The following is a 26,799-nucleotide window of genomic DNA, read 5'->3' as shown; positions in this document are numbered from 1 at the left end:
CCCAGGAAGCTAGGCTGGGAGCTGACCATCACCCCTTCCTTGTCACCCCAGGCCCTCGGAAGACAGGACCCTCTTGTGTACCCCAGGCTTGCCCCCCCACCCCAATTTGGCCGGGAAGGCAGCCGAAGCCTCGGTGCTCCCCCAGACCCACGGCTGCCCACCCCCGCCAGGCCGGGACCATGGAAAAGTTCCGCATGTTCTTCCAGCACTTCCAGTCCAGCTCGGAGTCGGTGATGAACGGCATCTGCTTGCTGCTGGCCGCGGTCACGGTCAAGCTGTACTCCTCCTTCGACTTCAGTTGCCCCTGCCTGGCGCGCTACAATGCCCTCTACGGCCTGGGCCTGCTGCTCACACCCCCACTCGGCCTCTTCCTCTGTGGCCTCCTTGCCAACCAGCGGTCTGTGGTGATGGTGGAGGAGTGGCGCCGGCCCGCGGGGCAGCGGAGGAAGGACCCGGGCATCATCAGGTGCGGTCCCACACCACCCAGCTACCCGGGGGCACGGTCAGGGCCTCCCCCGTCAGACACTGCCAGGTGACTCCCCAGGCCCGGTGATCCTCATGGGTATCGGCAGGGCTCTCCCCGCCACCCCCATAGGCCCTATCACGTGAGCCCCTCCTTTCCCCAACTGGAGTAACATTAGCTCACAGAGACTCCTCAGCCACTTTCCACTCTGGAAACAGACACTTCTGTTCCAGTCATCTGTCACCCTTCGGTGGCCAGGGCTGGAGACCCGTGGATGATACAGGATTCCCAGGTTTTGCCCAGGTCACATCTGGTCGCTGGCCAGGAATTATAACTCAGCAAGCACATACATGAAGGGCCATCCCATGGCTCACACATGTAGTAGCAGGCGTGACTGACTTCAAGGCTGCATTCCCGCTCCCGTAAGCTCCCCCGGGGCCAAGGACCTCACCTGCTGTGCCGATGGGTCCTCAGAGTCTCTCACCTGCTCGGTGCACTGCATCAAAATCAGCTGATGGAGTTTAGCAATGTGTAATGCTCCCTGACCGACACTGAGCACCCACTCGGTGCCAAGCTCTGTACCAAGTGCCACGTGTGCACGGCCTCTCAGTTCTTACCTCAGCCCCCGGTCTGCTCCAGGAGTAGACCCATTTTTAACGATGAGGCACCTGATGCAGAGAGGTTAAGTTTAACTCAACTGAGCCCCCACAGCTTGGAAGAGGCATGGCCCAGATTCAAACACAGGTGGACTCCCAGGCCAAGCTGACACCACAGCCCTTAGGGTTTTAGACAAAAGGTCTAAGTGCTCTAGATCTGTGGGTAGAGGCAGGCGGGGCTTGGGTTTCAGCCTGCTCACCATCTCCCCCTTTCCCCTATTGTTTGGTATGGACAATCGCGGTGTTCTCAAGCGTATGTAATGTACGTCCGTAACAAGTCCTCAGTTCCACCTTCTAACCACAGTGCCCCTAGAAAACACCAGAGCCACCCCGATCTATGATGTATTAGTAATTCACTGCTGGGTAGGCCATGCACCCATACACACACCCCCAGCATACACTGTTTTACGTTTTGCATGTGGTCCAAGTCAGAAACAACATCTGCACGCAGTTCTCAGCCGCCTCTGCTTCCTACTGCACTGGGGTCCCGTGCTCCCTGTGATTCGGCCTCGCGGCAAGGGTCACACGCACTGGCTGTGCCCTTTGCCTTTTCCTCTGGGGCCCAGTGAGTACAGCTCCACGGGGCTCCTGTCCTGTGACCAGCACCCAACCTCCAGAAGGGCAGAGGGCTGGAGAGGCCCCTGGCACAGTGGGGCGGGGGGCTTCCGGACCTGGAGGGAGGGATCTGAGGCACTGCCTCTGGAAGGGTTATTGGGCAGGGCTGGCTTAGTTTAGCCCTCCCCCTGCCCCCCACCCCAGAAGCGGCTCTGGGGAGAAGGTGATAATGAGTGGGCCACTGGGGTCTGTCCTTCTGGGGGCCCTCTGAGAACGTGGGTAGAACACACCTCAGAATTGTCCCACTGAGAGTCTAGGAAGCTGGGGTCCCTGTGGATGGAAGGTTGATTGGGGTCCTTAACTCTCCTGGCTTCCAGCGCCCCCCTCTGGGAGCAGAGACTCCTCCAAAGCCCTCAGGCAGAGCCAGGCAGCTAGCTGAGGTCAGAGGCCCTCAGTCCTGCCAGTGAACAGAACTAGTCACCAAAGATCTAAGTGCCTCTGGCATGGGCAAGGAACCAGCAGAGCCTGCCCCAGCGGTAGGAGTAGGAGGCACACCAGCCCGCAGTATTCCAGTCCTGGGACCGCTGGTCGGCCTTTCCTGACCTCCCGGGGCCCCAGCCCTCTGGCCTCCCTGCCTCTGCTGCTGGGACCTCTGCAGTGGGAGCCACAACCATCTCTTTGACCCAACCTCACCAGGTATCTCCCAGCCCTCCTGGGAAGTCCATCCTTGCATCCCTCCTGTGGCCTTCCTGCTGCAGCTGAATCCCAGCTGCCCTGCGTGACCCCTCCCTCCCTCTACCCCTAGGTATATGTGTTCCTCTGTGCTGCAGAGAGCCCTGGCCGCCCCCCTCGTCTGGATCCTCCTGGCCCTCCTGGACGGGAAGTGCTTCGTGTGTGCCTTCAGCAGCTCCGTGGACCCCGAAAAGTTTCTGGATTTTGCCAACATGACCCCCAACCAGGTGCAGCTCTTCCTGGCCAAGGTGCCGTGCAAGGAGGATGAGCTGGTCAGGGACAGCCCCGCGAGAAAGGCAGTGTCCCGCTACCTACGGTGCCTGTCACAGGTGATTCGGGTGGTTCTCTCCCAGCCTGGAAAATCTCCTGCACTGGTTCCGAGGGGCGTGGGGTGAGGAGGTACAGATGGTTTCCTGGGGCCCCTCCCCACTGCTGGAAACACAGCCAAGGAGCAGGTGGTCCCTGGAAGGCTCAGGAGCATGATCCACATACAGGACACTTTACCTTCAACACTTCAGCTAAGTCACCCTAGGGCGGAGACCAGGTGCCCATACCCTCCAGGAGCAGCTACTTCCATCCCCAGGAAGCTAGAGGACAAAAGCACTGGAGATATACTGCTCTGTCCTGTCCCCCACCCCATACGCACATTCTTGGCACCTCTCAGAAATAATACTCATTACCATTTATTGAGCACTTATGTATCAGGCACTGTGTTAAGCATTTCATATGCATCACTTCATTTATTCTCAGAACAGTCCTGTGAGGTGGGTACAATCATTATCATACCATTTTGCAGATAAGGAAACGGAGGTCCTGAGAGTTTCGTTCAGAGGCCCAAGTTGCACAGCTCATAAGAGGCTGGGCAGGGATCTGAAGTGTCATCACTCAAGCCCTCTGAACCACCTCCCTGCAATGCAGGTCCTCCCCAGACCCCTGGCTCCCCACACTGGCACCCACTCCATCACCCTGGGGGCAGACTCCAGCCCCACCCCTAGCCCAGACTCCAGATTCCTCCCAGAGCCCCAGTTGGGGCTGGATCCCCCCAAAAGCATTTATATCAACCTACCACATGCAGAGCATGCTGGGGCAACAGGAAATAAAAACACAACCCAGCCCTTTGTGGGAGCCAAGACAAACTCGTGGCGGATGCAGGCCCATGTGATTGAGAGAGGACCAGTGCTTAGGACACATTTGGTTCTGGGTCAGACTCTGCCTTGGCCACATTACTCCCCCTCTGGGTCTCAGCCTCTCCTAAAAATCAAGGGAGGTTTGGTCTCCTCCACATGGAAGGGCCCTGCAGGCTTAAACTCTCTGGGCTCTCGTTTGTGCACTAGAAAGAGTGTAGAATCTTCAGTCACACCAGGGTTTGTGTCCTGACTCAGATGGAGGTTATCAGGCACATAAAATACTCTTCATGTGTAAAACACTCACTCGACTATTTTAAATTGGTAAGAGGAAGGGGGCATCCTGAGAGAGGCCAATGAGAGAACTTTGTAAACCACATCTACAAATGACAAGCGTTCAAATATGTCTTTGTGGCTTAGAGGACTGATTTCTCTGCCCCAGGAGCACACAGTTGCTCTGGTCTTAAGCACAGTCTTGGAGAGACTAAAACTTTGGGTGGGCAGAGAGGAGGGAGAGATGTCGGGCAGGTGTGGGCTCCAGACTCAGGGAAGTCTTCAAGTCTTTCTTCATGCTTGGCCTGGAAGACTGTTCCCTATTTATATCCTATATAAATATTACTCATCCTTCAGTGCTCAGCATCCACCTCACTGTTCCCTAAGCCTTCAAAGTTCAGGTTGGGTGTCCCTCCTCTGTATTCCCATAATCCCCTAGACATCCCTCAACATGGCATTCAGCCAGTCTATCACCAATCTCATTGTTTCCTCCACTAAAGTGTGAGTTCTATGAGTCCCCAGTGCCTCTCCCAAAATATAGGACAGGTGGCTTCATAGATGGGATTCATAAGCCCGTGTGAAGGTAGCTGAAGGACTAGATAAAAAAACAAAAGGATGATGCCTGGATGGAAGGATGGATGGATGGATGGATGATGGGTAGGTGGATGGATGGATGGATGGATGACGGGTGGGTGGGTGGATGGATGGATGGATGGATGGATGATGGGTGAGTGGGTGGATGGGTGCGTGGGTGGAATGTAAGGTTTAGGTTTTCAGCTGAGACTCTAACAACAATGTTAACAGGAGAAAAACAGTTTCTTAATGTGCACAGTACACATCATGTGGGAAAAACCTGAAACAAAGAAAGAGTAACTCAAAGTGGTGGCTTAGAACTGCAACTTATCTGCCATCTTCAAAAAGAGCAATACCTTTGTAGAGCAATGGCAGGACAAAGGAGAGCAGTGTTAGTCTCCAAGGGCAGAAACTGTGGGAGGTCAATAAATGACCGGACACTAATAGAGTAAGGTTTTTCGGCAGATTCCTCTAGTGCTGTCTCTGGGCTGATAAGAGTTGTCTCCCAGTAAAAAGAGAATGTATTTCCTGCCTTTAGGCACAAAAGGGGAGGGTAAAGAGAGCTGTTCCTATGGTTGCCGCTTCTTGTCTTCCATTCAAGATAATTTTGATCTCAAAGAGGCATATTTTGGGGTGACATATTCTGGTTTCCTTCAAGAGGAAGGTTAGGAGGATGAATGGTGGGTGGGTGAGTGGATAGATAAATGGAAGACAGGACAGGAGTATGGGAACAGGATTGGATGGGTAGGAGGATGTATGATGGACGGTCAGAAGGTCCGCAGCGAGGATGGCTGGATGGGACACTGATAGATACGTAGTCAGGTGAGAGGACAGATGGCTGGATGGATGGGTGGAGAAGTAGTTGGACAGATGGATGGATGCAAGGATGAGACTGAATGCAAGCGAGGATGGGTGGAGGTGGTTGGTAGGATGGATGACTTAATGGGAACATGGATAGATTTGGGGAGAGATGAGAGGGCATGGAACACCCTTGCCATGCTATTTAGCACCTGACCTCACCCACACCCAGCCTGGTACCCCCACCCCTACCCCCCCCCCCCCAGGCCACCGGCCGGGGCATCCCCCCGCTACTGATCATCGTGGCCTTCCTGGCCCGCTGCCTGAGGCCTTGCCTCGACCAGACGGTCTTCCTGCAGCGCAGATACTGGAGCAACTACGTGGACCTGGAGCAGAAGCTCTTCGACGAGACGTGCTGTGAGCATGAGCGGGACTTCGCGCACCGCTGCGTGCCGCACTTCTTCGCCAGCATGCAGAGCGAGATGCGGGCGCGGGGGCTGCGGCGGGACCCCTCGGGCAGGGGCCCCGAGCCACCCGAGATGCCCGACGGCCTGGACGGCGGCGGAAGCAGGAAGGCCCACCTGCGGGCGGTTCCCAGCCGGGAGCAGGTGGACCGCCTCCTGAGCACGTGGTACTCCAGCAAACTGCCACTCGACCTCGTGGCATCCCCGGGGCCCTGGGCGTGTGGCCTCAGCCACCGCGCTCCCACGGTGGCCCCAGGCACCAGGCTGTCCCAGCATACTGACGTGTAGGGACCCCAGCAGTGTCCCCACGTGAAATGACCAGGCTTACAACGGTCTGAGGGCTTTCCAGGCTGTGGGGATCCCGAGGCAGGGCAACCTAACCCTTGCTGGCCTCCTTCCTCTAAATAGCCCAATCTCTGGGGCGCCTGGGTGGCTCGGTCGGTTAAGTGGCTGCCTTCGGCTCAGGTCATGATGCCGGGGTCCTGGGATGGAGCCCCACATCAGGCTCTGTGCTCAGCAGGGAGCCTGCTTCTCCTTCTCCCTCTGCCTGCCACTCTGCCTACTTGTGTTCTCTCTCTCTGTCAAATAAGTAAATAAAATCTTAAAAAAAAAAAAAAATAGCCCAATCTCTGGCCTAGTTTCCGGGTGTGGCCTCCGGTGCACTCTAAAGCAGTGCTTTGCAAACTTTAGGGTGCTCACTGTTCACCTGAGCTCTTGTTCAATGCAGATTCTGATTGGGTGCATCTAGGATTGGGTCCATGATTGCATTTCTGTCAGGGTCCCAGGTGATACTGAACTTATGAACTAGCAAGAGTCTAAGATCTGCCGTGGATTCTGGATCCTGGATATACAGATTCTAAATTTCAAATAATAATAATATAATAACATCTAATATGCTTCAGTGGTGCTTACTACATGCCAGGCATTGTTCTAAGGTCTTTACAGATATAACTCATTTAATCCTCATGATAACCTAATGAAATAGGATGATTATTAGACCCATTTTAGAGGAGAAAACTGAGGCCGAAAGAGGTTGAGCTGCCCGAGGTCACCCATGTGGGAGCTGGAATTTGATCCCAGGAGGTCTGGCTGCTACATAAGTCTAAGCTGCTATATGCCTAGGCCCTCTAGAGAGTTTGTGTATTGGTTTTCAGTGCTCTGGTTGGGTTTCCTGCAGCTTCCACCAGGTTTCTCTGGGCAGCTCCAGGTGTGTGGCGTATGGACCAGATCCAAAAATCGGGGCAGTCAACCCCCACACTGAACTAGCACCCCAGGTGATTTGATAAGTTCCAATGTGGTTTGTTTTAAGATTGATTTATTTGTTTCAGAGAGAGAGAGAGAGCGGGAGAGGGTGGAGGGGCAGAGGGAGAGGGAGAGAGAATCTTCAAGCCGACTCTGTGCTAAGCACGGAACCCGATACGGGGCTCGATCCCATGACCCTGAGATCTGAAACCAAGAGCCCAATGCTTAACCGACTGTGACACCCAGGCACCCCTGATAAGTTCCAGTGTTTAAGAACCTCTGCGCAAAGTGTGAGTGTGGGGTCTGGCTAGGAAGGAAACCACTTGAAACACCAGGGTTAAGTCTTGCTGGAAGAACTGCCACTCAGTCTTTGGCAGCCCAAACAGGAAAGGTTGGGAAGATCTAGCCTCTGGGCTCCTCTGGGCCTCCACCCCTCCGTGGTGACTGTCACCATACACACGTGCACACTCACACATACATACACATCCTGCTCTTGTCTCCATCAGCACAGATGGTGACCACAGACAGGCAAACCTGAATTCCCCCCATGCATTTCTGGTCCTCAGGGCCCAGGCGGGGGGCAGTGCAGGGGCCCCTGGTTGTCCCCCTGGAGCCCAGTCCCTTCCCTATCAGGCAATCTCTGCTCTCCTGAGCTCTTGCCAAGAGACCTTCTGGCCAGACCACCCTTGCAGCCCATGCAAATGTTTGAAGTGGAGCAGGGATTGGGTGGGGAAGAAGGAGAGAGATCTTAGACGTAGCCCATTCAGCACAGGGGAGCTCTCGGCTCAGGGGAAGGGGGCTCAGGGACCCCACTTCGGGCTGCAGGGAAGCAGCATTTGGCCCAGGAAAAAGCCACCAACTGCAGTCAATAGCCCTGCCTTCTTGTACTGAGCACTTATGAAGCACCTAGTGCGTAGAAAGCATCGTGCCAGGGAATAGGGAAGAGAGAATACACAGATGATATACCCTGCCCTCAAGGAGCTCACTGTCTGATACAGGGACAGAGATGGGGACAGAAACAATTATAATCCAAAGCAAAAGGTATAAGTGAGGCGATAGAGGCAAGCCAGGTGCCACAAAGATTTAGCAAGGAGAAGAATGGCTACAAGCTGGGGGATCAGGGAAGGCTTCATTTGAACGGGTCTGGAAGGAGGCGGAGGGCTCTGACTGGTGGATGGAGAGATGGGGGTGGGGCCGCAGGGCACCTACAGCGAGGGAACAGCAAAAACAAAGGCAAAGGACAGTGTATGTGTCGCTTACTCATTCAGCAAATATTGATGGGATGTCTGGAGTGGCAGAGAGTAGGACAGACAGACGGACAAAAGTTCTGTCTTAATGGCACTTCCAGTCTGGAAGGGAGATACGACATGAGCTAGTGAGCACACAGCCAAATGGAAGGGTGTGCCATTCAGCCTGGCAAAAGTGAAGGACCTTGGCTAGGGGGGCTGAGGAGCCCACTCCCACTGAGTCCCACCAAGAGTTGCTCCCTGAGCCCTGCATCCAGTGGCACATCTTCTGGATTGTCAGCCCTTGACAGCCCTCGAATGTGTCCCAATCCTCTTTAGTCGCCAAATGATGTGGTTTAAAACTCCAACCTCTTTGCCATTGTCCATCCACCATTTGCTCATATCCCATGAGAGGCCTGGGGCAGTGCTTGCCACCCCACCAGGGAGTGAGGGACACGGCTGGAAGGCTTCCACCTGCTCCCAAAGACCCTCACCTCCCAGGAGAGCAGCCATCATGGGTGCCCAAGCCCATTCCCCCAGCCCCAGCCAACTCTGGGTGATAGCCCTCCTGAGCACACCTTGTACACAGGGCCTCTCTCCTGGGAGACACAGTGGCAGAAATGTCCCAGAAGCTGCCTGGACAACGGCAGTTCTGCACGAGAAGGGGAAGATGGCAGGAGTCTTGGGGGTTTAGGTCAGGACTTTGGCTTGATCCTGCAGGCAGCTAGACATGAGAGCCAAGAGTGTGTGAGCAACGTCAGGGGGAAGGACATGGCAGTGATGTTTTGACGCTGCAGAAATGGGCAGGGCCAGAAAGAGAAAGAGAGAGGCTTGAGTGAGAAGAGGAAGGAGCAAGACCTTTAGAGCTTTGGAGGAGAAAGCGGGGGCGGTAAATGAGAGAAAGAGGAAAAATCACAGAGGAAGAGTCCAGAAAAATGCCAGGGACGAGGGAATTTCAGGATGGGGGAAGGATAAGCAATAAATCCAGAGCTTCAGAGAGACCCAGGAGTAGGAGGAACTGAGGGAAAATCATTGGGTTTTGGTAACTGTCCAGGGCAGGGGACTGCTCACAAAGGGAGGTGTCCTGGTGAAGCAGATGGGTGGGTTTCTGTAGGATTCTTATAAATCCCTGGTCATGTGTCCCCCCACCCACCCACACACCCCCAGGGTTATAAAGAACAGGTGGGAGGTTTGGAGCCTGCCCCTGTTTTAGGATACTGATATGGGAGGGATCTTAAGCACCCCTGTTTAGGGAAAGGCACCAGGACCCAAAAAGTACGATGAGAACAGAGGAATCATGTCCAACTAACACACTTCCACTGCCCGGGTCTCATAGAAGGTAAAGGAGTTCTCTGCTGAGAGCCCAGCTCTGCCCAGCTCTTTGGGGCCAAATGAAATGATCTCCCCTTGTCTCTACTTGATGTGCTCTGCAGAGGAAGGGCAGAGAGGGCTGTAGAATAGGGAGAGTATCCCTGAAGGTCTAGAGAAGAGCAATGGGAGATGGTCTGGGGTAGAAGGGCAATGGGAGATGGTCTGGGGTTGCAGAGCAGAGGTGACATTGGTTGTTACCATGGTAATGAGCTTTGAATGGGCACCAGCCCCTCCTGCCCACCCCTCCCACCCAGGCACCCTTCACATAAAGGAGGAACCCGCTCTCAGTCCTCCCCACTCTGCTCACAGAATCTAACCCCGGCAGCAAGCCCAGAGCCAGGGTGGCAGGACTGTCTCCTCTTTGTGTCTGAATTCCTGCCTCCTCTCAAAGTTATCTTGATCCAAGGCTCTTTTTCCCCTTATTCACTTATTCATGTATTTATTCATTCAGCACTTATTAACTGAGCATCTGCTAAACCAGCCACACTGGGCCAAGCACTGGGAACCCAGCAGTGAACAAAAGAGGTGTGGGCCTTTGACATTTATGGTCCAATGAGAGCCCCCGATCGTAAATAAACACACCCCTCCAAAACAAGGAATTCAAATTGTCATCAGTGCTGGGAAAGGGAAGTATGAAAGCCTGTGTCAACAGAACTGTCCAAGCTAAGGGTTCCGGAACCTCTCTACAGACGGACCATTAAGTTGAGGTCTTAAGGATACAGGAAGGCACACAGCACATGCAAAGATTCTGAGATGGGGAGGGGTTTATCCTGTTTGAGGAACTGCAAGCGGACAACTGAGCTAGAGAGTAGATATTGGGAGCAGAATGGCCCCGGGGAGCTGGCTCTCACATGGGCATATAGAACCTGTTAAGGATTTTTTTTACTTCAACCATTGAAGGAAATTGAGAATGTGGTCATATAATCAGATGTCCACTCTTAAAAGATCACACCGTCTGCAGCCTGGGAGGAGTTTGATAGGGGCCAGTGTGCACTGCAGAAGGAGGCAAGAACTAGTGGAACCAGGATTAGGGTGGAGATGGACAGAAATAGTAGGTTAGAAGTATCTAGAACTCTGGGTGTTCTTGTTTGTCAGTGTCCTGCTTAAAATGTAATGCATAGAACAGACCACCATTAGGTTAGACCGGGATGTAAAAATAAAATGCAGTCAACATCAAACCAAAATGTCAGTCCCTTAACACAACAAAGATGTATTTCTCACTCAGGCCAAGTCTGAGGTAGGTAAGCAGGGAAGGGAGGGCAAGAGGAGAGGAGGAAGGCTCCTCTGGTTACCTGGGGACCCAACTGACGGAGACTCACCCCATCTTGGGATGCCACCATCAAGACACATCGTATTCTCCAGATCCTGAGACAAGGAAGTGAATGCAAGTAGTTTACGTGGAAGCTGCTCCCAGGAAACACCAAAAAAGGAACAGGGGAGGTAATATAGAAAGGGAAGAAAGCCAGCAAAAGGTGGGGAGCTGGCCAGACACAGACAATGCTGTGAGCAGGTCCGGGAGCCGTGCGCGGGAGTCATCCCAACCCAGGAGGGAGGAAAGTGGAGTGTTTATTACCAATTTCCAACCATCATTCGCTGGGAAACTCACTGAGGCACCTCCAGCTTGCCTGGGGCCAAATGTCTCAGGCGTGCTGTGAGCAGCCTTCAGAATGGACTGGTGAGTGCCGGCAAGGGTGGGTGGGGCCCAAAGGCACCTGCTATATCGGTGTCCGGGGTCCAAGAGACAGAAGAAAAGGAGCAGAACAGTGGTAAGAGGTGGGGGGTTCGATCCCAGAACTCAACCACATGGCCCCAACCTACCTGGAGCATGGGCTGGGAATTGTAGGGAAGCACATAGAATATTTGATGAGCACTATTTGTTTTTGCCACACGTAACGACCTCCAATACAGTTTGGCTGATGCCGGAGAGAATGGCACTATAGCCTTCTTGGGTGAAGACTTCATACCTCTGATAACACAACCTGACAGCACTTGACTTGCTTCATAAGCAATCTCACTGACGGTCCCTGCCTCCTCCGTGGCCCTGCCCTCTGGGTGTTCCCACAGCTGCGGCTTGAGGGCAGGACCCACTGGAGCACCGCACTCGTGCCTTCCTACGCAAATCGGGCATTTTCCTAGACGTACAGCACCCACTCCCCAGGGACCCCCTTTGCATGCTACTGTTCATGACACTCTTGACTCCTCCAAGCCGGAGGGGCCTCGCCAGCCTGGGTGCCAGGACAACTCCTGGGGGCAGAAGGGGAAGGGGCTGGTGTGCATCCCACAGTGGTAGCTGTGGGTGAGTCTGCCGCCCAAGGCATCCAAAAGGTGGAGCAGAGTCGTGGCGTCCTGTTTTTTGTCTACGCCCAGTCACGCTCTAGAAGCTAGAGTTACAGCGCAGAGGTGCAGAAGACACGGAGTATGGCTAGCCTCTCTACCAAAGACCCCTGCTGCAGTAGATAAAGAGTAATGGGCCCCCAAGTCCACCTTGTGGTCTCTGGAACCTGTGAGTGTGTTACCTACAAAAGGGACTCTGCAGGTGTGATTGTGTTAAAAATCTTGAGATGGGGAGACTCTCCTGGATTAGCCAGGACTACCCAAGTGTCCTTAGAAGAGGGTAGTGGCGTGGGGCGCCTGGGTGGCTCAGTTGGTTAGGCGACTGCCTTCAGCTCAGGTCATGATCCTGGAGTCCTGGGATCGAGTCCCGCATCGGGCTCCCTGCTCGGCAGGGAGTCTGCTTCTCCCTCTGACCCTCCTCCCTCTCATGCTCTCTGTCTCTCATTCTCTCTCTCACAAATAAAAATAAAATCTTAAATAAAAAAAAAAAGAAGAGAGTGGTGGGAGGCAGAGAAGAAGTGACGACAGAACAGAGGCTGGAGGGACACGGGGTGGTGACCTGGGGAACGTGGGTATCTTCTCCAAGCCAGGGAAGGCCGGGAAATGGATTCTCCCCTGGAACACAGCCTGCCAACCCCTTGATTCTTAACCCACTGTGACCCATTCCAGACTCCTGACCACCCCCCGCCCCAGAACTATGAGAGAATACACTTGTGTGGTTTTAAGCCAATAAACTTGGGGTAATTTTCTAAAGTAATGGGAAACTAATATAGATTTTTTAAATGCACTACTGAAGCTCAAGTGCAGAGATGATAATTATTACCATTCCAAGGTTATCAGGGTCATTTCCTGAGAGCTCACTGGGGGCCCGGCGCTGCACTTAACTCCTACCTTCAGCATCCTCACAACAGCCTGAGAAGTAAGCTCTTTAATTCTCCCCAGTCCACAGATGAGAGGACTATGGCACCAAGAGGTAAAATTACCTGCCCAAGGTCCATGGCTGCTATTTGGTGGGGCTGAGACTTGAACCCAGGTCATCGGCTAGGTTGCTCTTAACCACTCTGTGACATGGTTTCTTGACTATTCAGTGAGACAGTGAGTGAATGGGCAGGGCCTTGAGATGGATTTGGGTGGGCAGATGAGGGGCAGCTGGTATTCCCAGAGGGGGACAGTATAAGTAAAGGGGTGATGGCTAAGGAGTTGCCCCCAAGCAGCCTTGTGTCCCTTCTGTGGTCGCTGACAGTTCTGGCCCCCTCCAAGCCACCTCCACCTTCTCCCCAGTAGAGCACCTGCCCCTGCCCCACCCCCCTTTAGAGGCAGAAGTTCCTAACCTTCTTCCCTTCCCAGTGGATCAACACACTGATAACATTGGTACAAGACACGGGGCAAACTGAGGGGATTTGGAGACATCTATATAGAGCCTGGTGGGAAAAAAAATTACACCTTCCTTATCTTCTATAATTACGGTAAGAAAGCTGTGGTACAAAGTACTAGGAAAGTTATTAAATACTGAATTGGTATAAAACATCCTAATGAAATCTCCCAGACCTCTCAAAATGAGAAATGTGAGCTGGCTTTGGGGAGCACAACTTTTTAACATCAGATTTTTTTTGCATGAAATGACCACAGGCAGTTCCTATTCAAGGCTCTTTTTTTTATTGAAATATATTAACATATAACATTATGTTGGTGTCAGCTCCACAACATAATGATTAGATATTTGTATATACTGCAAAATAGCCACTAGTTAACATCCATCACCACACAGAGTTACAACATTTTTTTCTTGTGAGGAGAATTTTTAAGATCTACTCTCTTAGCAACTTTCAAATATATGATATAGTATCATTAAGTATAGTCACCATGCCGTATATTACATCCCCATGACTTATTTTATAACTGGAAGTTTGTTTTGACCTCCTTCACCCATTTATCCCAACCCCCACCTCAAGGCTCTTTAATGATGATCTTTTCAAAAATTTACAAGAGTTCGAGTATATATAAAGAATCTAACACTCATTTACTTGCCATAACTGTAAATAAAATTCTTGTGATAATGAGAATGGTAGGTTTAGAATCCAATCAAAGTGGGTTTCTTGGTGGGGGGTGTGTTAAAGATTTTATCTATTTATGAGAGGGAGAGAGCGCACCCCCGAGGGAGCTGGTGGGAGGGGCGGGGGGGGAAGGAGGACAGAGGGAGGGGAGAAGCAGACTCCCCGCTGAGCAAGGAGCCTGATGCGGGGCGCCATCCCAGGACCCTGGGATCATGACCTGAGCCGAAGTAGACGCTTAACTGACTGAGCCACCTAGGTCACCCCCCAGTCAAACTTTTATATCAAATATTTTTAAATAACGTTGAAGTTACAATTGGCAGAGAATGTATGCAGCGTGGCATAGAGTAAAAAGAGGTTCGAGGGGCGCCTGGGTGGCTCAGTCGGTTAAGCGACTGCCTTCGGCTCAGGTCATGATCCTGGAGTCCCGGGATCGAGTCCCGCGTCGGGCTCCCTGCTCAGCGGGGGGTCTGCTTCTCCCTCTGACCCGCTTCCCTCTCATGCTCTCTGTCTCTCATTCTCTCTCTCAAATAAATAAATAAAATCTTAAAAAAAAAAAAAAAAAGAGGTTCGAGCGGGTAGCCAGCTGGGATGCCACTAAAAGTGCCCCCCAGCTGCAAACAGGGAGGCACGTCCACTATAGGAAACAGAGATTCCAGGCAGCCCCTGCAGCGCCCCCCCCCCCGCCCCTGGGCTCCTGCACCCCCCACCCGCCACTCTACACTTGCGGCGTGTACTAGGCTCGGCCAGCAGGTCAGTGTCTACCACGCACACTGATGCTGCAGGAGGTGGCTGGGAGCAGACACCTCCTTGGCTGGATCTCCCTCATCCTGCTCTCCGCCTATGGGTGCACCCCTCGAAGGCCCCCAAAAAGGGTGCTCCAAGGGCCACCAGCCCAGGTGCTCGAGCTTGAGGACTGAGGAGAGCAATATCCCTCCCCACCAAACCCTACTTGTGATACATTCGCATTTCCATCCAAACTAGTAGAACAGGGGAACCTGATCCTGTTGGAGGAGAAAGGCCAAAAACACACTGCCCTGCCCCCTCCTTCGTCCCCTAACTCCCACCTAGTCTGAATTCAAATCCCACTCCTCCACCTACAAGCCATGTAACCTTTAGCTAGTAACTTGACTTGAGCCTCAGTCCCCAGTTCTGTACTATGGGGACAATAACACGTCTCCCATAGGATTGTATGAGCGTTACACGAGGTGATGCATGTGGAGGGCTGGCATCGGGCCTGACCCGGGGGAAGCCCCAGACCCGTGCTCCTTCTTGTCGGTCATACAGAGATGCAAAGACACAAAGACCTCTCCTGCGGGCACTCACACACATGCAGATTCACAGAGGCCCAGAGTCACAGGAAGCTCACACATGGACACACAGATCTGAGGGCCCCACAGAGCCTCCCTATCCAGGCTCTTGCTCTGCTTCAGCCCCATTTGGTTGGCGCTGGGTCTGATCTGTTTTTCTGGGAAAGCTGGCAACATCAAAGGGAGCCCTTTAAGCTCTACCCCACTTTGATATGCTAATGGAGGGGCCCTGGCCTGGTTCCCCAGACACTCTGGAGGCCACAGCTCCAGGCATGAACCCCACAGCACCACCCCTTTAATTTTTGATCTGGGGGAGTAGAAATAGGAGGGGCAGCCAGGAAAGGATTTGTCATCCACAGTCCGTAAACACACAGACACAGCCACAGAGACAGGAGCAGACAGGACCTAGAAGCACCAGCATTATGCTCCCAGGCAGCGCTCCCAGGCCAGCCAGGAGGAGACCCGACAATCTTGCGGATCCCAATCCTCTGAATCCAAATTCAGGGCTTTTTACACTATGCCAGCCTGCTGTCCCCACTACCACCACCACCACCACCGTTGTCGTCCCCACTGTGACCGGCATCACCAACGGCATTGCCGTCCCCCCCTCCCACCACCACCCTAACTGCCTTCCCCACCACTACTTCCACCACCACCCCCCACCAACACTTCCCCATAACCACCATCCCCACCATCCCCACCATCCCCACCATCCCCGTCATGACTACCTTATCACACCATCACCGTCTGAAGGAGGAGCCCTCATGAACCCTCATACAGCGTGGAGGAAAGACCCCTTGGGCAGGGCAGAAGGCGGAGGGCTCCCCCCCTTTCTAGGAACGCAGGGGGAAAGGTCAAGAAGCTCAGGCCCTGCCCCAGCCCTGGATTCTCCCACACTCCAACCCTGCTGGAGACCCAGCCTTCCCGGCCTGCGTCCGAGCCTCCTCCCCGTCCCTGCTCCCACACCCACAGAGAACTGGTCTCCATCAGGTGTGGCCCCGTGGCTTCCCAGTGCCGGAGGCAGCCGTGGCGAGAGGAGCCCCGGAGGGGAAGGCAGGGGAGGGGTGGACGCTGGCGGCCCCCACCGGATTGGCTGACCCGAGCCGTCTCAGCCAGCCCCTGACTAGCAGGCTCTCAAAGGGACAGCGACCTCGGCCACTGCCCTGAGCGCTGCCCGTCTCAGCCATGCGGTGGGCGCCCGGGGCGCAGAGCCGGCCCCGGGGGCCATCCTGAAGCAGGTGGCGAGGTGGGAGGAGGCCACCTGGCGCCGTAGGGGGCACCATGGACAAGTTCCGGATGATCTTCCAGTTCCTGCAGGCCAACCAGGAGTCCTTCATGAACGGCATCCGCGGCATCATGGCCCTGGCCAGCGCCCAGGTGTACTCCGCCTTCGATTTCAACTGCCCCTGCCTGCCGGGCTACAACGCGGCCTACAGCGCGGGCATCCTGCTGGCGCCGCCCCTCATGCTCTTCCTGCTCGGCCTGGTCATGAACATCCACGTGTCCATGCTGGCCGAAGAGTGGAAGCGGCCCCCGGGCCGCCGGGCCAAGGATCCCGCCGTGCTGTGCTACATGTTCTGCTCCATGGCCCAGCGCGCCCTCATTGGGCCCATCGTCTGGGTGGCCGTCACACTGCTGGATGGCAAGTGCTTCCTCTGTGCCTTCTGCACTGCGGTGCCCGTGACTGTGCTGGGCAATGGCAGCCTGGCACTGGGCCTGTCTCGGCCCGAGCTTCCCTGCCTGCTGGCCCGGGTGCCCTGCCCCGACATCTACGACGGCGACTGGCTGCTGGCCCACGATGTGGCCGTGCGCTCCCTGCGCTGCATCTCCCAGGTGAGGGGGCGGCCCGGCCTTGGCCCGGGTCTCCCGTCGCGGCCCAGGGTCCCTCTGGCGAGGTCCAATCCCCCACCTCTTGAAATGAGGCTTGCTCTGGGCACAGCCGTGTTTTCCCAATAGATGGGAGCTCCCCAGACTGGGCTTGGGGCTCCCCCTCGGACGGAGCTCTTTGGGGGCGGGGGCATATTTTCCCAACCGAGGCCAGGGCTTCTGAAGGCAGAGCCGTGTGTCTTCCCTGGATCCGTTTTCCCTGGAAAAAGTGCTATGGCTACACCTCAGTTCAGAGGCCTGTGTCCTGTCTTGAGGTCCCTAGAGTGGACCCCACAGCTCAGCCAGCCCCACATTCTCCATCCTGAGCTCCAGCTGGGAAGCCTGGTGTATTTGCATCCTTTTCTTCTTCCAGGCTGGGGCAGTGGTGAGGCAGGTGGGTGGCTGGGCAATTTGGGTACATTTTCCTGGCAAATGCCCCCAGCAGGTGCCTCCCTGCTCCAGGAGCGGGATCCGAGGGTCCTGGTGCCCCTGCAAGGGAGGGCTTGGGTGAGGGGGATGCGTTGTTGGGATGTGCCCTAAAGGCAGGGTTGGAGGGCCCACTGACAGGAAAATCCAGAGCTTGGTCCTCCCCAGCCCCACTCCTTGTCTTCTGCCCCTCTGGACCCTCCCCCATCCAAGCACCCAGGCCTCCCCTGCAGTCAGAGCAGCACAGGGAAGAAGCAGCCGCGGGTCCTTGCAGCAGATGTCAGGGGAGGGGCAAGGGACCAGGCCTGCCGGGCCAGGGCCAGAGGAACACTCTGCTCTGGCAAGTCCAGACCCCTGGCTCCCTGGCGCCAGCTCTCCTGTGGGGCCCACGTCACCACCAGACGCCCCACATGAATGTCACGCTCTGAGTGTACAAGCTCTGCTTCCCTCCCAAACCACTTCCTCCCTGTGGGCACTGTGCCATCGTCCCAGGCCTCAGGGCCTAGGACAGTTGTCCCTCTGCTTGACTTCAAACCACCACATCATGAGCTAAAAGGGCCCCCAGAGGACAGGCTCCCCGGCCTATAGACATGTTTCGTCTGGCCTTCCGAGTGAATTCAAAATTCAACTTTGCAATTTTGGAAAACCAGACATTTTCACACAAAAATCAGATTTCCGGCTTTACCTGAAACATGAGGAGACCCAGCCCCAGGGGTCTACTCCCCATGCCTACTCCCCCCGACCAAACACAGGCCTGCAGCCTCCCAGCCCATGTTGGCTTGGCCACAACCCCCCGACCCCGATTATAGGCATTTAGCCACCTCTCTCATCCTGATCTGGCCAAAGGCTTCTCTGTGCGGCTGGGGGCTGATCCCGAAGCCCAGGTTAGGAGAGCCTCCTGCCCCATGCCTGGCAGTGAATTATTACAGAACGGGCCTAGCACCCAAGTGTCTTCCGCACAGAGTTTGAGCAAGTGTCTGGTTTGTCTCTGCCACCCTTGAGGGCCCAGCTCAGGGCCCACAGAGGAGGCTTGTTTAGTGCAGGCTCCTGAAAGGCAGACAATGCCGGGCCAAGTCATTTGCCCAGTCAGCACTCTTCTCCCTAACGGCCCTAAGAGATCATGCTTTGGGGGGTGTATACAGGCCTGGGAGGTGGGAGGGCAGTGCCAGCCAACTCTCTCTCCTCTCCCCTGCAGGCCCTGGGCTGGTCTTTCGTGCTGCTGACCACACTGCTGGCATTCGTCATGCACTCTGTGCGGCCCTGCTTCACACAGGCCGCCTTCCTCAAAAGCAAGTACTCGTCCCACTATAACAACATTGAGTGCAAGCTCTTCGATGAGACATGCATGGAGCACGCCAAGGCCTTCGCCAAGGTCTGCATCCAGCAGTTCTTCGAGGCCATGAACCATGACCTGGAGTTGGGTCACACCCATGGGGCACTGGCCACATCCCCGGCTGGCTCGGCCACCCCAGCGGCCAAGGATGGGGCTGAGGAGGAGAGAGAGAAGCTGCGCGGCATCACGGATCAAGGCACCATGAACAGGCTGCTCGCGAGCTGGCACAAATGCAAGCTGCCCTTGCGGCTGGGCCAGGAGGAGCCCCTGATGGGCAACGGCTGGGCGGGGGGCGGGCCCCGGGCTCCACGCAAGGAGGTGGCCACCTACTTCAGCAGAGTGTGAGCTGTGGCCAAGTGAAGAGGCAGGAATGGGGGTCTGAGCCCACGGCCTCTCAGACCCCCGCAAACCAGATGGAAAAATGAAGCCTGCCGGGGCGGAGTGGTAGGCCCCTGGGACAGACCCACATGCCCAGACATTCACCTGCCCATTGAGGCAGGAAATTTGGAGCTGGAAAGGGACATCAATCCCCCAGCTGGGACACAGCAGTATTAGAAAGGTTCAGAACTGGCTGGGGGAGGGGTTGGGGTGGACAAGCTCCCACCCGCCCAGCCCCTCCCCAGCCACTTCATCCCTGCTTCACTGTCTCCTCTCAGGTCCTACAGCCACCCTCACTGACATTTTATGATCTCTGTTCCCTTATGCTCAAGACTCAGGGAGTGGGAGGGCGTCTGGCTGTCTCACAAAGCAGGAATCCTCTGATTTGGGTCCATCTCCCAAATGAGGCTGCGAGTGGGCCGTGAGGACATGGCCCGCAGCCTGACCTCACGTAACACATCTGCAGTGACAGGAAAGGAGACAAAATGCCGGAAGTTAGGTCTCCTTGGGAGAAGCCAGAGCGTGTGGTCACCATGGAGGCCACTCAACACTTGTCAAGTGGATTGTCCATTGATTTAGTCCCGAGCACGAAAGTCTTCCTGTCTTAGCCAAGTGAGCTACTCCAACAAAATACCATGGACTGAGCTGCTTAGAAACAACAGAACTTTACTTCTCCCAGTTCTGGAGGCTGGAAGTCCAAAATCATGGCCCTGGCATGGTCACGTTCTGATGGAGGCCCTCTTCCTTGTTCAAAGCCGGGGCCTTGTCGCTGTGTCCCCACAGGTAGAAGGGGCAGGGGAACTCCCTGGAGCCTCTTTTCCAGGCACTGATCCCATTCATGAGGCTCTGCCCTCCTGACTTAAGCACCTCCCAAAGGCCCCACCCCCTCACATCATCCCCCTGGGGAGTTAAGATTTGGCACATGAATTTGGGGGGACACATTCAGACCATACCACCCTCCCTTGGAGGGCTCCTTGGAGACCACCTGAACGCCTCCTTCACATCCAAGTCTCAGGGGGAAATCAGACCTCCCCAGAGCTTGGGCATTTAGAAAAGAAGCTGTTATCTTCCCATTTTCTCAAAACCCCTACCCTGGGGAGGGGGCTCCCGAGTGCTAAGACTCGGGAAGCCCAACTGCCAAACGGGAAGCCCAACTGCCTCTCCTCTAGCACCTAGCTTTGGCCTGAGCTAGGGATGAGGGTGGTGAGGTGGTGGAGGGAAGCTGCCTAGAGTAGAAACAGCTCAGACTCCAGAGTGAGAGAGAACCGGAACAAATGCTGGCTCTACCACTTACAGTGTCCCTCAGGCCAATTGCTTCCTTTTCTGTGCCTCAGTTTCCTTATCTGTACAATGGGGATGAGGGCACCTACCTGATGGCGTTGTTGTAATCAGGAAATAGGTGAAGCAAGTAAAGTTCGTGGGCCAGAACAGGCACTAGGTACACGGCGGCTAATGGGCTTGTAGATTCCTGAACCTGAGTGCTTATCCTCCTCCCCTGCACAGAAGGGGGGGGCGACACGAGTCCTCCCATGGCAGGACTGCTCAACTTGTTGAGGAGGGAATTGAGGGACAAGAAGATGTAAGTCCCACTCATCTAAGAATTTGTTTTGATCTTGATCCCTGCAACATTGCTTTAGTGATTTCCCTTCTTCCCATCCATTCCCACTTCTGAGACCCGGTCTGTGTTCCTTTCATTATTCGGGAGGAGGATGAGCCCTGTAGGCCCAGGAGGCTGGAGGAGGCTGGGGGGCTCCTCTGGGAGTGGGACTTCATCTAGGCCCCGAATGCAGACAGGTTTTGAAGGAGTAGAGACCAGGTCTGTGTTGGTGGGTGGGGAGGGGCTTCCAGTGGGAAAAGCCAGCGCAGAATATCGGGAGGTACAAATGTCAAGGAAAGAGCAAAGCTTTGGGTCAGGCAGATTGGGGTTCAAGAACTAGAGCTGTAAGGGGCGCCTGGGTGGCTCAGTTGGTTAAGCGACTGCCTTCGGCTCAGGTCATGATCCTGGAGTCCCAGTATCGAGTCCCACATCGGGCTCCCTGCTCGGCAGGGAGTCTGCTTCTCCCTCTGACCCTCTCATGCTCTCTCTGTCTCATTCTCTCTCTCAAATAAATAAATAAAATCTTTAAAAAAATAATAATAAAAAAAAAGAACTAGAGCTGTAAGACCTCACCAAATCCCTCCAAACCTCAGTGTGTCTATCTGTAAAATAGATCTTAAAAGGACCTACTTTTCAGAACTATGGTGAGAATAAAGGAGGGTAACTTTGGAGGAAGAATCTGGAGTGGTGTTTGGATCTGAATAATAAACACTGGTTCTTTCCCTTCATTCCTGCCCATGACAAGCACAGCTCAGGGAGGCCAGCATGGCACTCAGCAGTTCCACGGTCCTCGAACCACAAACATTGCAGAGCTGACAGGGGGGGGGGGGGGGGTCTCTCCCTTAATCGTAGGGGTCATCTAGCCTGTCCTTGGACAGGGCTCTCCCCTTTAGCATTCTTGACCCATGACTTTTCAGCCTCAGCTTACACAGTCCCACGGATGGGGAGATTATGACCACTTTCTGGGACAGGCTGGGCATATCTGATGGTAACAAAGGGGTTCTTTCAGCAACCACCTGCCTTCTTGTAATTTCTATCCACGACCCAGAGCTCTGCCCACAGGGCCTCAGAGGATCCCTTACCAGCCCTCCTGAGATCTGAAGCAGTACCTGGGAAGGCAGGTGAAGTATGGACAGAAGAGCTGATGGTGGGAGGAGGACTGGCAGGGGCAGGATGGCTCTGAGGGAGAAGAGCCAGAATAAGGCGGGGAGGCCCTGGCCTGTGCATCCTGCTAGGGCTCAGCATCGGTCTGAAGGCATGACCCTCCCCTCCAACCCTGCCGGGGTCCAGCAGGAGTCAAGCATGGGGAGTGCTCCTGAAACTGGCAGGGAGGGCAGGCCCAGGCAGGATGTCCTAGCAGGCCCCCCTGCCTGGCCCCCTGAACTCGTCCCACGGGTGCGCAGGCCGCCAGGGCAGCTGGCTCGGGAGGGCAGGCAAGGCCAGGCACGGGCCGGCGCCGCCGCCAAACGGGAAGCCCAACTGCCTCTCCTCTAGCACCGCCCTCACTGCCCGCCCTCCCCTGCCTGGCGCCGGAGGGAGGCTGTTTTTCCACTCCCCGCCGCTGCTGCACGAGTCCCATCCTGCCTGTTTCCTCTGCTTCCCTGGAGTTTAAAACTTCTTTGAAAACACCCCCAACCCCACGCCCTGCTGGTCTCAGGCTCCCTGCTCCGGTGCAGAAGAAAGCACAAGAGAGCCCGCGGAGGGCACCGCCGGCAGCACTGGGGGGTCCGCCCTGCAGGCCCGCGCCCCGCCGAGGCTGGAGCCCCTGGTTGGCGCCACAGCTGGCCCCAGGTAAGGAAGGGCCCCTCGCTGGGGCGTGCCAGGCGACAGGGGGAGCATGGCAGGACTGCTCAAGGCTGCCCAGAGGGATTGTCCTGGGGAGAAAGGCCCCTCACTGAGGCTCCTCACTCTGGGCAAGGCCAGTGTGCCCCCCTCTCCCAGCCTATCCTGTCTTCTGTCCTGACTGTGGTTGTTGGAGGTCCCACCCAGGCTCGGATGCAACCCCTCCCTGGCTTGTGGGACAGGGCCAGTAGTCTCAGATGACGGCCTGGTCCCTCCTCTGCTCACCGCCCTCTGTGTTCAGATATCTTGTACCCCACTTTGGGCAGTTTATGAACCCAGGGCCCCACGAAAGCTCATGAGAAGCCCTGAAGCCAAGAGGGGAAGAGGAAGAGAGGAGCCTGCCTTTAACCCATTCAGCCTTGGCAATGGTACAAACTCTTTCCCAGGGAGTGGGATGGAGCCCCTGGGCTGGGAGTGAGAGGAAGAGTCAGATCCCTCCTCCTTCTGGCTCCCCACGTGGTCACCGAGCTCTGCCGGGGCCCATCTGGCAGCATTGGCAGAGACCGGGAGGGGTGCTGGGGTAGGGAAGAGGCACGGAAGGAAATATGGCAGGTCTCCCCTCCTCCGTTTGCTGCCCACCCTATGCCTCCATTCCCTGGCTTCTGGCTGCGGACTTTTGTTTTTCATCCCCCAGATGGGGAGGACATGGGCCACGCCCTGGCCTGTGTCTCTGCTTGTGTGGGTGGGGCCTAGAAAGAGGTCTCGAAGCCGCAGCCACTTCCTGGCACCGCGGCAGCCCAGACCATGGCTGAGCAGGCTGGGGATGGGCTGGTGGGGACGGTCGAGCCTTAGCCTCCCCATTCCCTGTCACTGGGAGGCCGCTAGATAGGGAAGGGGGAATGGGTGGGGAAGGGAAGTTTCACCAGGGCTCTCATGGATGAGCAGAGAGCAAGGGTAGGAGACCAGGAAAACAGAGGACTCACTTGGCTTGACCCACCCTTGTCCGCTTCCCAAGCCTCCTTAAGTCAGGCTCAAAAGTCCTGCCCAGACACCTCCGTACTGTCATGGCCTCAAGCGAGGCACGTTCTCCTCTTCAGGCCTTAGTTTCCTGATCTTGGCAGGAAGGAGAATCGTCCCCACTGCCTAAAGCCTTGGCAGGGTGAGATGGAGGGTCTCAGGCATCGTTTATCCCTTCTTTTCCTGCCAGCATCCCTACGGGGAGACCAAGGGCCGGAATGATTTATCCTCTTTTCACAGATGAGGACACAGACCCAGAGAAAAGTCATGAAGTATGTTGAGAGCCAGGATCTCCTAAACCAGTCCAGACTCTGAGGTCTCCAGAATGAAAAGTTCTCATGAACTCCAGGCACACTGCCTCGCTCGGCACTGACCAAAGCCTCCTTCCTCCACCCCACCCCACATCACGGAGTCAAACCCAAGACCCTTCTCTCCCAGGACACCCCCTCCAGCTGTGAAGCCCATGGGCTAGAGACCTGGAGGACAACAGCCCCCAAATAGTCCTAGGTCCGTCAGCGCTCTAGCACTGCCCGGAACCCCACATTCCCCGGTGCCACAGGGCCGTCCTTAATCCCGGCTTCAAGGGAAGCTTGTGGGAGTAACAAGAACCCAAGTGCCTGAGGCAGACAGATCTGAGCCTGAATCTCAGCTCTGCCCCACCGCTTATATGTGCCCCTGGCAAGCCCCTCAGCTCCAGGGAGTCTCCACCTTGTCTGTGCACACTGGGGACATGTCAGCTCCATGCAGGACCATGACGATGGGCAATGAGGGATAGAAAGCACCTGACACCCAGTGGGAGCTTAGTGAGCAGTGGCCACCACGTCCCCTAGGCCCCAGGGCTCCCCAAGTCTCCTTTCTCACTAGCCTGGCCATACAGGACCCCCCGCCCCGATTCCTTTCAGTTTTCAGAGGCCAACATTTATTGGTCGTCTACTATTCCACAGGAAGCACCAGGCTGGCCACTGGAGGGGATAAAATGGCAAGACGGTGCCCTGCCTTCAGATGCCCACCAGCCTGTACTCCCTCCTAGTCCCTCAGGAACCGTCGATCCTGGTCCCCCCGCCCCTCCACTGACAAGTCACCATGGCAGCCCTGATTGCAGAGAACTTCCGCTTCCTATCGCTCTTCTTCAAGAGCAAGGACGTGATGATTTTTAATGGGCTGGTGGCACTGGGCACAGTGGGCAGTCAGGAGCTGTTCTCCGTGGTGGCTTTCCACTGCCCTTGCTCGCCTGCCCGGAACTACCTGTATGGGCTGACAGCCATCGGTGTGCCTGCCCTGGCACTCTTCCTCGTCGGGGTCATCCTCAACACCCACACCTGGAACCTGGTTGCCGAGTGCCAGTACCGGAGGACCAAGAACTGCTCGGCTGCCCCCAGCTTCCTCCTCCTCAGCTCCATCCTGGGCCGTGCGGCCGTGGCCCCCGTCACCTGGTCTGTCATCTCCCTGCTGCGCGGTGAGGCCTACGTCTGTGCTCTCAGTGAGTTTGTGGACCCCTCCTCCCTCACAGCCGGGGAGAAGGGCTTCCCACCAGCCCATGCCACAGAAATCCTGGCCAGGTTCCCTTGCGGGGAGGGCCCCGCCAACATGTCGGGCTTCCGGGAGGAGGTCACCCGCAGGCTCAAGTATGAGTCCCAGGTAAGGCTGTGCAAAGAGAAGCCCCTTTTCTTTCTTCTCTAGGCCGTGGCGGGTGCGGAGGTACTGGGATGGTCTAGTATTGAAGCTAGAGCTGGTCCTCAGGGGCTGAGGTCTCCAGGAAAGCACTAGATCATCAGCATCAGGTATCTGAGCTGGGTAACCTGTAGGTTAGGAGTTGGTGAGACAAGTTTTAAACATTAAAGGAATGTTTTTCTGGCTCAGACTGAGCCTTGATCCCAGTCACAGATTACGCCCCTACTGCTCCCAGATTGAGCACGAACCCCTGTAAGCTTACGAAACATTTGCCATCAGCTAGGAGTTGACATGTTCCTATCCCCAGAAGGACCCCAGCCCAGCCCCGAGTCAGCGCCAGGTGTTGCTGACATCGGGGAGTCCCCTGAGCGAGGACGGGGTGCTGAGTTAGGAAGCAGCGCCTGCGGCCCTGATCCCAGCCTCAGCGTGGCTCACTTCTGAAGGAGGAGAGCTCAGTCAGGGCAGAGACCTGGGCAGAACACACGGCTGCAGGTGTTCGCTCAGAGCAGCAGGGGCATGAGGGAGACAGGAAGGAGCACGAGATTGGCTAAAAAACAAAAACGAAAACCAGAGCACGTGAGTTCAAGGGAGCGAGGACGAAGTGGAATCAGCCGGACAGGCTGGCTTCCCTCATCGAAGGAGAATCTGCTCTCGGGGGGTGTGCAGCCCAGGGTCAGCCCAGCCCAAGCCCTCTGACCAGCTCGTCCGACTTCTTCCTGGGGCGGGTGAGGGTCCAGGCAGCTCCTTGCCCCTCCTCAAACCTGCCCCTTCTCTGGCCAGCTCTTCGGGTGGCTGCTCATCGGCGTGGTGGCCATCCTGGTGTTCCTGACCAAGTGCCTCAAGCATTACTGCTCGCCACTCAGCTTCCGCCAGCAGGCCTACTGGGTGCAGTACCGCACCAACGAGGACCGGCTCTTCCAGCGCACGGCCGAGGCGCATTCGCGGGCACTGGCTGCCCACAACGTGCGCCGCTTCTTTGGCTTTGTGGCGCTCGACAAGGACGACGAGGAGCTGATTGCCAGGTTCCCAGTAGAGGGCACACAGCCTCGGCCACAGTGGAATGCCATCACGGGCGTCTACTTGTACCGCGAGAACCAGGGCCTCCCGCTCTACAGCCGCCTGCACAAGTGGGCCCAGGGTCTGGCGGGCAACGGAACAGTGCCCGACACCGTGGAGATGGCCCCGCTCGCCTCCTAGGGGTCCTGTTCCCACACTCTCTGCAAGTGACGGTACTTGGTCTCAAACTGAACTCCACTGCCTGCTCACATCAGAAGGGGATGATTTTTTCACTTTTTGGGGAAACAGGCCGGGAGCACAAAGGAGCCTGGGGCATGGAGAGAGCTAGGAGACAATGGGGTCCACTCCGACAGGAAGGCTCTCAGATCTGAAGAAATCCCCTCTCCCGCTGCCACCAACCACTCCGTCAACAGCTTTGGAGAGAAGACCCTTTCGCAGACCTGGTCCTTCATTAACTATGATGTGGACGACCTTTACTGGTGGGACTCCAAGGCTGGGAAGCCCTGGCCAGCAGAGCCAGGTGACAGTGAAACTCACCAG

The 26,799-nt window shown here is 55.8% G+C and overlaps 3 protein-coding genes across 6 annotated transcripts; all 3 read left to right on the top strand.

Annotated features, from left to right (window-relative positions):
- The first annotated feature begins 179 nt into the window (after positions 1-179).
- On the top strand, positions 180-5,926 carry CALHM3 (calcium homeostasis modulator 3). The gene is made up of 3 exons (XM_035020732.1): positions 180-466; positions 2,480-2,735; positions 5,441-5,926. The coding sequence occupies exons 1-3, from the start codon at positions 180-182 to the stop codon at positions 5,924-5,926; spliced, it is 1,029 nt and encodes a 342-aa protein (XP_034876623.1).
- A 10,527-nt stretch (positions 5,927-16,453) lies between these two features.
- Positions 16,454-19,142, top strand: CALHM1 (calcium homeostasis modulator 1). Its single transcript, XM_035020720.1, has 2 exons — positions 16,454-17,005; positions 18,660-19,142. The coding sequence occupies exons 1-2, from the start codon at positions 16,454-16,456 to the stop codon at positions 19,140-19,142; spliced, it is 1,035 nt and encodes a 344-aa protein (XP_034876611.1).
- A 2,998-nt stretch (positions 19,143-22,140) lies between these two features.
- On the top strand, positions 22,141-26,547 carry CALHM2 (calcium homeostasis modulator family member 2). 4 transcript variants are annotated; one of them, XM_035028486.1, is made up of 4 exons: positions 22,141-22,563; positions 23,812-24,078; positions 24,516-25,209; positions 26,023-26,547. In XM_035028486.1, the coding sequence occupies exons 3-4, from the start codon at positions 24,655-24,657 to the stop codon at positions 26,437-26,439; spliced, it is 972 nt and encodes a 323-aa protein (XP_034884377.1). In that variant the 5' UTR covers positions 22,141-22,563; positions 23,812-24,078; positions 24,516-24,654; the 3' UTR covers positions 26,440-26,547. The 4 variants fall into 4 exon arrangements, with proteins under 4 accessions (XP_034884377.1, XP_034884370.1, XP_034884357.1 ...); XM_035028479.1 differs by lacking the exon at positions 23,812-24,078; XM_035028466.1 differs by having other exon boundaries at positions 23,812-25,209.
- The last annotated feature ends 252 nt before the right edge of the window (positions 26,548-26,799 follow it).

The sequence above is a fragment of the Mirounga leonina genome, unplaced genomic scaffold, assembly GCF_011800145.1.
Source record: "Mirounga leonina isolate KUSES-001 unplaced genomic scaffold, KU_Mleo_1.0 Mir_114, whole genome shotgun sequence".
Classification (NCBI taxonomy): domain Eukaryota; kingdom Metazoa; phylum Chordata; class Mammalia; order Carnivora; family Phocidae; genus Mirounga; species Mirounga leonina.
This window is presented reverse-complemented; position numbering and strand designations above follow the sequence as displayed.